Here is a 10,604-nt window from a genome sequence, read left to right as displayed (position 1 = left end):
CATCTTTTTAGTGACCAGGAAGAAAAGGAATACATTTATATATATATATATATATATTTAAAAAGAGGTCGATGACCTCATACCTTCGCCATGTATGAGTATGGGTTGTCAGAAATGTGCTGATGTATATAATGTTAATTTGATTGAGTTCTACAATGCTCTAGGCTGATTGGTCACAATGTGGAGTAAGCGGCTTACTTTTATTCAAGGCATACTTATATATACCTTGTCCTGGTGCGACATCCACCCCTTCGGATTCCTTTAGTTCTGCAGACCCACGTCCTTCTGGAGGTCTGGGTGGTCCGGTAAACCCAGCTTGCCCCATGGGTCCTCGAGGTCCGGGTGGTCCGGTAGACCCAGCCGGCTCCATCTCTCCCACTTTAACTTAAACACCATTAATAGAAAGAGGAAAATCACACAACTGCGATTTTCTGTTAGCGATGGTGCTTGAAAATCCCAATACATGTAATTCAAACATCACAATCAGTTATGCTTATGTCACATTTCCAAACTGGGGCCCGGCCGGGCTGTTTGTATTAAATAAATGATCAATTCATATGAAAAATGAATAGAAATAGTGCCAATGATTATTATAAGAATCTTTCTGTGTTTTGTGACCTAAGCATAACTGGTAAGTCTAACCTGCAAAGTATGTCAGTAGTATGGTGTTCCCAACGACCATCAAAAAGACCGCTGATAATGCAACCCACAGCATCTTTACTTGGCTTGACGTAGTCTGCCAACCATAAGCCTTGTTGTCAGCATCCCTCTCATAGGGATCTGGTTTTGATAAATGTTTCAACATTGAAGAGGGGAAGGTTTATTAGAGAGCCCATCGGAAGAAGAATAATCATAATACATTAAATCTATCACATAGAGAAATGCCGTAAAACGATTCTAGTTTACATATTTGTTTACGTGGCGACACCGACATAAGCCATGAGCTTGAGTTTGACGTCATCTGTATCTGTATCAGTATAGCCGGTATAACCGCCTTTCGGCGTAACGCACCATCTGGTTTCGTCTTTAAAGATTGTAATGAAAAAATGTAAGTTCCAATTTCATATTGGCTGCGACGCTGTAATCGTCATGTGCCGCAAGTGGTAAGTGGTTAATGATGATATCTAGAAGGCAGGTGATATGTATTCGATAATGGTCACTGAAAGATTTTGTAGGGGAATTTTTTCAATGTTTAACTCTATTCAAGCTGGGGTGTAAAAGTGCTGGAAACATTACTGGCTGTTACGCCAAAGGGCAATTATACAATCTACACAGATACACATGCTACACACAAACACTAAAGGACAAACTGCACCGGAAATATAACATTTTTCTGCCGTTGGTAAATATGAATTTTGCTTTATAAAGAAAACATATCGGCCATAGAAGCTTAAGTATGAAACACCCAGGTCAGATAACTTGGTGAATGCAATCCTCTACTCATATCAGTGAAGGAATAAATTATAACAATTAGATTATAATTATTCTCAGGAATTTCTAACGAAACAAAGACTTAAACATTCACCATACAACGGGTTGAGTGTATTCGCAATGGAATCCGCACATTTCTTACAGTAGGTCTTTGGCCGCTGCATGGGTGTAGTACCTGACAAAACATATAGAATCGTTATCTTACGTCAAAGGCAGAATGAGTAAAAATGTATCAGTTTTTTTAAATAAACTGGAAACGACAAAAAACGTCATTTACTGTCATGACAATTTGATACCACCAAAAGATGTGCTTGGAGATTAATCTGTCTGTATCCTGGAGGTATTACGTCAAACAAAGTGACACAGCAAAATTCCAACAAAATGTCAGTGGTAGAATATTAAAGTCTGCCGAGAATTGAATTTGGTTGCCAATGGCCAAAGCAACGTCATAAGCAAAGCCTTGCATATTCAATCTATCCGCCATCTTGGATCGTCAATCTTGGTGTGTGTTTTTTTCTTCAAAATACATGTTTTTAAAGATACAACTTAGAAACAAAATAAAGCGGACTAAATAGGGTCTGACTTGGGTTAATTTATGCAACAATGTGATCCAGCAAGGTTATTACGTGACAACTAAACACTAGTTCAATAAATCCAGAAAGCACTTTTGAAACATTACTGTTATTTGTTTTTCTTACCATTATTTCTCGTAGGTCGTTATTTTTGTCATTTCATATTGATATACTTTGTTATTATTACTTCTCACAATATGTCAGTTATTGTTTATATAATAATATTGTCTACTTTTTTTATTATTTGTTCTTAAAGCCTTGTAAAGGATTTGATCCTGTCGCTGACTTCTTCAGAGTTTTCTGAGAATTTAGATAGATAAAAAAGCTTGCTTTTACATCTGCTATCAAACGTCGACCTATTTTAAAAGAAAGATACTCCCTAAATGACCCATTTGATATATGAAATATCAAACACAACACAGTTATTTTACCGTAAAATATTCAACTTTGAATCTTTAAAATAAATCTTTTTGACATACATCTCGTAATCATTGGACTACATAGGATCTGAATAGGGTTAATTTATTGAACACAACTTTACAGTATGGTTACGTGACAATCATTTTGAACGTTTGTGCAAATATGGAATTAACTAAAAAAACATGTAATCTGCAAAATTGACAAAAATGAATATGTAATGTGCAAATATGAAAAGAGACGTTATAAACTAAAGAAAACCCACCGGTGTTACATGCTACATGTATACATGTATGCTGCGGATGGTCGTTCTGCCGTCCCCGCATGGTGTGATCGGTCAGGCTCCGTACGAGAAAAGACAGGCACAACCTACCTCCGACAAAGAAAATACGTACTAGCAGTAATGACAGTACGTAGCGATTCTTCGGGGTAGATTTGTCTGTAGTTCAGATTGCTTTACATAGCCTTAAGCGATAAAGTAATTGTCAAATGCCAGTCTTCCCAGTTGCCTTGTGTCTGTGAGTGGGGACTGAATATTAGTAGCCATCAAATCACTGTCATTCTGTATTTTCTATTGACACTACTGACTGTAAATGACTTGTATCAACATAGTTGCCGCTAACTTTTGTATAAAAAAAAGTAAACTGAAAGGATGATTGTCTAACAAACTGTACGAGTATACTTGCCATTACATAACATGGCCAGAAGTAAACATTTTCCTGTTGTACTGCTCTGTATCCAATATTTTATCTACAGAATTTTCTAGAGATTCAATATAATATTGCAATATAAAAGTGCTGGGTTACCTCTGACGTCACTTTTGTCTATTTCTTAGGTGGCTCAAACAATGTTGTCTGGAACATTAGGTCATTTTATGACGTCAATGGTGTTGCAATGGGCAACATATGTTTTAGTAGACCTTAATTAATATTCTGTCAAAAACGCTTTTTGTTAAATGTGTTGTATACCATCAAATTTTATGAGAATAACCTGACTGTGTAGATGATTTAGGCAATAAAATCACATGACTAACGTCATTTAGAGTCATATTACGTCAAAATGATATTGGAATTGTTGCTATGATTGCAAATTTCTAGCAAACTATCCTCTCAAAATTTGGTGATCATACGATATACAGTTCATGAGTTCGGGGGGGGGGGATCCCCAAAAAAGCCCAGTCTAGATACGGTTAAGTTAAGCACAATAAGTCAGAATGCTATGATATATTTTCATGACGTTTGATGTGTGTGTGTGTGTGTTTTATCTTGGGCTATCAAAGGTTATGTGTAGGTGTGAATGTTTATAAATGAGACACAGACAATTAACTTCTCCAATGTTTACATAATATGTCTCGATACGATGTTTTTTCTCAGAAATATACACCTAGAAACAGTTCCTAGTAAATATCTGATACGTTTCTACATGGGATGAATATACTAGTAACCAAGCTGTGTTTTTTTTTTTGTATACGTATCTGGCAAATGGCTGTGACGTATTAAAACACCATCATGATTAAAAGAAGGATAGTAAAACACCATTTCCGCTATTCCGTTGAATTTTTTTCTAATAGTACACAGTTTGTAGACAGGCAACTAGGTTCATTAAGTCTCTTCTGCGATAACTCCTGCTTTGTGAAACCCAGAGAAATAAATGCAACTCAAGCCAAGACACATTATGGTAACATTCTACTAAAATCAACAATTAAAAACCTTCGTCATTTTTGACGTTTACGACTGACCTATTTTAAATATTTTATTTGATTATGCAAATAATTCGTTTCATTTCTGTCGATTACCAATCATGCAAAGTAGGTGTCTGTTTAAATAATTCAAATCTGTCAAAGTTTCTATTTTCCTCGATTTAATGTCATTTCCGTCCAACGTGCGAACGGGTAGAAACGGGGAAAAATTGCCCATATCCGGTCCCGGGAACGGAGTAGCTCAAGTAGAATATTTTACTTTATAGTCACTGATTTGAATTATTAAAGAAGTGTCCTAAAATTATACCCCTAAAAGAAACAAATTTATATTTTTCTCAAAACATCCATCAAGTCATCCATAAAATTAAATCGGTGTGGCCTTACCATGGTCCATGGACTACGGAGGATGGCGTCCAGGTCAGGTGATCCTTTTTTTTTCTTTTGAAAAAAAAAAAAAACAGGCGAAAATCAATTCGCGTGCGGATGCCATCCATACAATGACATCACTGTGGCCTAACATGTGTTACAAGGCACCTCAGGGCAAACTAGAATTGAATATCCGTCAATACAGGCTGTTGTTACATTAGAAAATACGTAGCCACACACACAGTCATGGCGGCCCCTACTTTACAAACTGAGAAACATTTGCCAAAGCTAAGGCCGCTGCCTTTCCAACAGACGTTTGTTCTTTACCTTGTGTTGCTATCTGTACTTTGGCTTGTCTTCCTGTTTACCATGTTTACTGTGACGACTTTAGACGAAGGTGGACCACGTCTAGTTATGGGTCGATATGGTCTCCTTGCTAATACGGTGAGCGTTACTCGAACAGCGTTTTGTAACATTTGTATTTTATATGGTTACGCTCTACGTTAGTTAATGTAAGATATCAAATATGTTTGTGAATTTCATGGAACCGTACCGTCCGAATGGTGGTAGATTTAAGGAAGAATGTCTAAGTAATCAATGTAACATTTGGAAACTAGCATTTACATTTTTTTTGTTAGAGGCTTGCAATGTACGGGGGTAGTTGTAGGTTTACAGCCAACACAAGCTACAAAGGTCAAACCAGCCAACCGACCCCGGAATGATTTTAGCATTTTGAAACATTTGGCTGGCTTAGAAAAATAGTAGCAGACTTTTAAATTCCATCAATTCTGGGGCTCAAAAATTAATGAAAAGTTGCACTATTAAAGACAAAAGCTGTTATAACCTGAAGTATTGTTTACAATCATAGTTTGTACCGTTAGCCCATGTAAATGTGAATATTCCAGGCCCTTTTTATGACTGACAAGCTGTATCTACTTCCCTCAAGCATGACATTCCGAGGAAGCTTGTGAACGGGACGCCGGCCGTAGCCCGCCCGGGTCCCGTGGACACGAGCCGCCCAGGTGAACTGGGCACAGGTGTCGACTTCGTGCCCAAGACAGACCAAGAAATAAGACTCGTTGCAGAAGGTTATAAGAAGTATGCCTTCAACCAGTACGTCAGTGACATGATCTCCGTACACAGGACCCTACAGGACTACAGGGACCAATCGTAAGTAACAGGCACAACATTGTAGAGAAATGCTAGTCTGGGTGTCAGGCTGTCTCCAGGGCCTACCGAGGCCAGTTCCTCGGCTTTAGGGCCGACCGGCCGTCGGGCGATCCGACCCGCGGTCGGGCTGGAACCTCGGGCGATACGGATACACCGTGTAGTATTCTACATTCAATACACTTCTGAAATATGCATGAACATGGACTAAATGGTTTATTTTTGTCATTTATTTACCTATTTGTTTATTGTATTGTCAATGTCAACTAGAAAAACAACATGGCCGGCCAAGCTAGCGCTGCTAAATAAAATTTTAGATTGATTACTTAATTTTTATTAATTGATTGATTGCCAGATGCAGGGAGAAGGAATACTTCCAACCTTTACCGACGACAAGTATAATCATCGTCTTCCACAACGAGGCCCTGTCCGCCCTTCTCCGTACGGTGTACAGCGTGTTGGAGAACTCACCGGCAGAACTGCTGCAGGAGGTCTTACTGGTGGACGACTTCAGCTCCTACAGTATGTTATCTGTCTTATTACTACTATTATTATTATTATTACTATTATATTTCAGAAGGAAAAGGTATTGTATTTGCTCTATTTCCTCTTTTTCTTCTCCAAACCAACCCAAGATCAAGATAATTGTGATTTTTTTGTATTTACTAGAACTTAATTGATGCTTAGTAAAATAAGGTGACAATAATGAAGGTAAGGACTTACTTTACATGATAAGTGAAAAAATTAATAATCTTCTGCGTTCCAAGATATGACAATTCAATCTAGTGACGTCATTTACACATGATAGGAAAACATTTTAGAACTTTAAAAATCATTAAGAGACCATCATTAGGGACTTTATTATCTCTTACTATCGTTCATGTTGTGTTTCTACAGAGAATTTGAAGTCAGAACTGGAGGTGGAGCTGTCACAGGTCAGTTCTTTGGTTCGTTTGTTGCGGACCAAAAGACGTGAGGGACTGATTCGGGCCAGACTGCTGGGGGCCCGGCATGCAACGGGGCAGGTACAAAAACATTATTCAGATTTTTTTTCAACGCCTTCTTTAGTCTTTCCGTAGTTAGGGTTAGGGTTGTTTTCAGTATTTATATGTTGATGGAACAATCATGATACGAAAAACAATATCTTTTTGAAGAGGACTTTAGTCGTTGTAATCGCATGTAGAAAATCGTTTTCAAGAAGAAAATTTATCGAAATTAAATATGAATTTCACGCAAAAGTCGTTGACAGCAGTTGAATACGCCAACCGTCGACGACATCGAATTGCAGGGCAGCTGTTAAAACCTGTGAATGAGCGATACTTGAATTGTATAATTATGTTTACCGAAGGAAAACATATTGTTTTTGCTCCATTTCTTCTTCTTCTTCTTCTTCTTCTTCTGTTCCAAACACTAACCTCTGACCTGGCCAATGGCCTCTTTTGTTGACGTCTGTCACCATAGTAACTGGTGTTGGGTTACATAATGTTGCAATTTCATAGTTGACTCCTGTCACCATATACATGAATGTGAATGTGTTTGAGTAAGAATTAACAGAGAAGACCATATCCGAAGGTAAACATTATGCATTTGCTTTGCAAATGTTACCTTTCTAGTTTGTTACATTTCAGGACGACTCTGCATATTGATCGCTGTTAGTGTTATTGGTGGAATGGTGATAGGTGGAATATCGATATTTTCTAGATCCTATTATCGTTATAAAATTCAATTTCTGTATAATCAACGTTAACTGACTCAATGTACATCGTGAAATAGTGTTTTGGATGTGCCTTTTTAATTGTTTGTGACGTCACAAATCCAGGTCCTAACCTTCCTGGACTCCCATTGCGAGTGCATGCCGGGATGGATGGAGCCCTTGCTGGAGCGTATTGCGCATGACCATACAATCGTTGCTTCGCCAATTCTAGACTATATTGACTTGAGCACGTTCAAATATAACTTTTATATCACAGAAGGTGAGTTTTCTGGATTTGTATGCAAATAGAACAAATGCCATAGCAGTAGGCCCTATTTGGACAAAAGAGACTTCAATGAATTGAATTTGACACAGAAAAAAAAAGCTTTGTCAGGGACCAATTTGACCAGTACGTCTAGATTTACTAATAGTATATTTTTTGTTTATGTATGAAACTGACAACTTGCCCATTGGTCTTTGTAAAGAGTTCCCTGGATTATCATAGGTAACCTATGTGTTAAGCAGTGGCGATTTGTTTTGCATGGATCTTGTTGCGGTACTCGTTCTATTCTGAAAAACTTTAAACACGAAACAATGGATTTACTGAATTTTCAAATCAAAATTGTTCTGGATACCGTAAAATACTTTTTTCACATTACCATGTGCTAACACAGGCGAGCGTTTATGTCAATGTATAGTCAAGTAATGTATTTTGCGTTTGCTATATATATATTAAAGTATGTGAAAACATGTAACTCTTTATGATTATAGGTGTGCCAAGGGGAGGCTTTTATTGGACAAACATGAACTTCTGTTGGAGCCAAGTGCCTCAATACGAGTGGAACAGGCGAACGTCCCCTAGCGATCCGATTAGGTTATTGCAGCATATTTTTCAACTTCGCGTCGTGTGAAAAAGATACGAAAAAAAGTGAAGAATGTTATTAGAAAAAATTAAATGTTTGTGAAGAAATAAACCCGATGCTTAATTATCGTCAAGATTTGATAACAAAATTCATTACTATCCCTATAATAGTTGATATTGAATAGCTGTCATAATATTCGATTTATACATCGCTTGTATAATGATATTGGTGACAGGTAAACATACTACAGAATTCAAATTACACACTAGAAAGAGAATCTGGACTTATCCTTTACGGATATCAAATACGGTAGTTTTAAGTGACATACATTAGTTACTAGTATCTTCTGCGTAATGATGAATGGGTCTTTGTCATGTTCGATCGGTGTTCACAATTATTCATTTAAAAGTTTTGACTAGCTCTGTTACTTCATTAGTAACGATGAAGAGTGATGTGTACCGGTGACACGTAAAATGCCTGGAAGTAATCTCCATAGGTAGTAGATTATGAATTGTCTTTGACTCTCAATTATTTTCCCTAGGACGCCGACAATAGCCGGAGGAATATTTTCTATTCACAAAGAATATTTTGAACACATCAAAACGTACGACACGTACATGGAGATATGGGGAGGAGAGAATCTGGACTTATCCTTTAAGGTGAATTTGTTTCTCAACATCTTTAATGGTAATATTTATACAATATTATAAAGAAATGCTAAATCTTTTTGTCCAAATTTTATCTTGCCTATTTAGACTAAGGTAACTTTAACTATAGGGCAGTGAGACGGCAGCCTGAAGAACCTGCCCTGTTCACGTTTCAGTCACGTGTTCTATAGGTGTGTCAGCGTTGCGGCAGTCTAAAGATTCTGTCATGTTCACGTGTCAATCACATGCTCTGTAGGTCTGGCAGAATGGCGGTGTGCTTGGAGATTCTGTCATGTTCACGTGTCAGTCACATGCTCTGTAGGCATGGCAGCATGGTGGAAATAAGCTTAAAGATTCTGCAATGTTCACGTGTCAGTCACATGTTCTGTAGGTCTGGCAGTGTGGTGGTAGCATAAAAAAAATCCTACCCTTTTCACATGGGAGCCACGTGATCCGAAGGTCTGGCAGTGGTATGGCAGTCAGGGAATCCAATTCTGTTCACATGTCAGTCACGTGTTCTTTATCTATAGACCTTGTCTTGTTCACATGTCAGTCATGTGTTTTTTTTTTAGGTCTGGCAGTGTGGCGGTAGCCTGGAAATACTACCCTGTTCACATGTCGGCCACGTGTTCCGAGGCAGTGTGCCGTACAATTATACCGTACCTGAAGGAGTCAACGTTGTCATCAAAAACACGATGCGCATGGCAGAAGTTTGGATGGACGAATACAGGGACATCTACTACAGGAGGCAAAAACGGACGAAAATGGTGAGAAGTCCCTTATGACATTATCTTTATGAACAGGAAATGATTCTAAGATACAATTATCACAAAACACGTATGCAGAATGTTCTTTTATGTCCAAAGCACTAAATACCATCCACACGCATGTAAACTCTGGTGTTGCATATCATTTCCACAAAGACAAACACGCCTGTTCTTGATGATACAAACGATTCACAAATGGGTAAAAATACCTGTCCCTACAGATGAACACAAAGGTTAAAACACCTGTATCTTAAGCTATGCATCATCCACACACAGGTAAACACACCTGTCCTTGGTGCTGAACACCATCCACACACAGGTAAACACACCTGTCCCTGGTTCTGAACATCATCCGCACACAGGTAAACACACCTGTCCCTGTGCAATAATGCAACATGTATGAATCATGTTGCATTATGCATATTCCATAAAAGTTCTGCCTTTCTGTCTCTGTTAGATGTCGGCAGGTGATCTGACAGAAAAACGGAAGTTGCGTCACGACCTCGGCTGCCGAAACTTTACCTGGTACCTCCGGAATGTCTACCCCGAACTCTACGTTCCGGATCTGGTGCCCAGGGCTTACGGTCAGGTGCTTATTATCTATCTTTGTACATGTCCTACCAAGATTTTATTCATGCTATTAATGCCTCAATGTAGTTGTATCAGTTGATAGGCAAATTCCACCTTTTGTAACAATTATTCTTCTAAGTTGACTCACTGTTTGACCTCAAAAAGTACTGATTTTTCATCGTGTTTTGGTTACCAAGTTATCTTCATTTAGTTGAAGAACACATTCACATTTATCTAAAAATGAATGTACTTAGTATAGTCGGATTCTTTCTTATTGTGATTATATGCTATTTTGTTTCTATATGATGGGGGATCATTTCATACGAGTCTTTGAAAAGCGTATGCAGGTAATAAGCACGTCTGGTTTAAAAACTAAAATGAAGAAGAAAATGAAGATTTTGATTGAATTTTT

The 10,604-nt window shown here is 38.0% G+C and overlaps 1 protein-coding gene across 1 annotated transcript; it reads left to right on the top strand.

Annotated features, from left to right (window-relative positions):
- Positions 1 to 5,045: 5,045 nt before the first annotated feature.
- LOC109472574 (polypeptide N-acetylgalactosaminyltransferase 5-like) lies at positions 5,046 to 9,640 on the top strand. The gene is made up of 8 exons (XM_019772358.1): positions 5,046 to 5,051; positions 5,432 to 5,655; positions 6,008 to 6,174; positions 6,550 to 6,677; positions 7,472 to 7,625; positions 8,117 to 8,219; positions 8,750 to 8,867; positions 9,428 to 9,640. Exons 1-8 carry the CDS (start codon positions 5,046 to 5,048, stop codon positions 9,638 to 9,640), a joined length of 1,113 nt encoding a protein of 370 aa, XP_019627917.1.
- The last annotated feature ends 964 nt before the right edge of the window (positions 9,641 to 10,604 follow it).

The sequence above is a fragment of the Branchiostoma belcheri genome, unplaced genomic scaffold, assembly GCF_001625305.1.
Source record: "Branchiostoma belcheri isolate BF01 breed outbred unplaced genomic scaffold, Haploidv18h27 scaffold28, whole genome shotgun sequence".
Taxonomy (NCBI): domain Eukaryota; kingdom Metazoa; phylum Chordata; class Leptocardii; order Amphioxiformes; family Branchiostomatidae; genus Branchiostoma; species Branchiostoma belcheri.
The sequence above is the reverse complement of the archived record's forward strand: the minus strand, read 5'-3'. Positions and strand labels throughout refer to the sequence as shown.

What these genes read in the sequence shown, in the direction of transcription:
- LOC109472574 (XM_019772358.1), top strand. An exon ending in CAGGACTACAGGGACCAATC is followed by an intron (nt 5,656 to 6,007) that starts GTAAGTAACAGG and finishes ATTGATTGCCAG; the next exon opens with ATGCAGGGAGAAGGAATACT. An exon ending in TAACTTTTATATCACAGAAG is followed by an intron (nt 7,626 to 8,116) that starts GTGAGTTTTCTG and finishes TTATGATTATAG; the next exon opens with GTGTGCCAAGGGGAGGCTTT.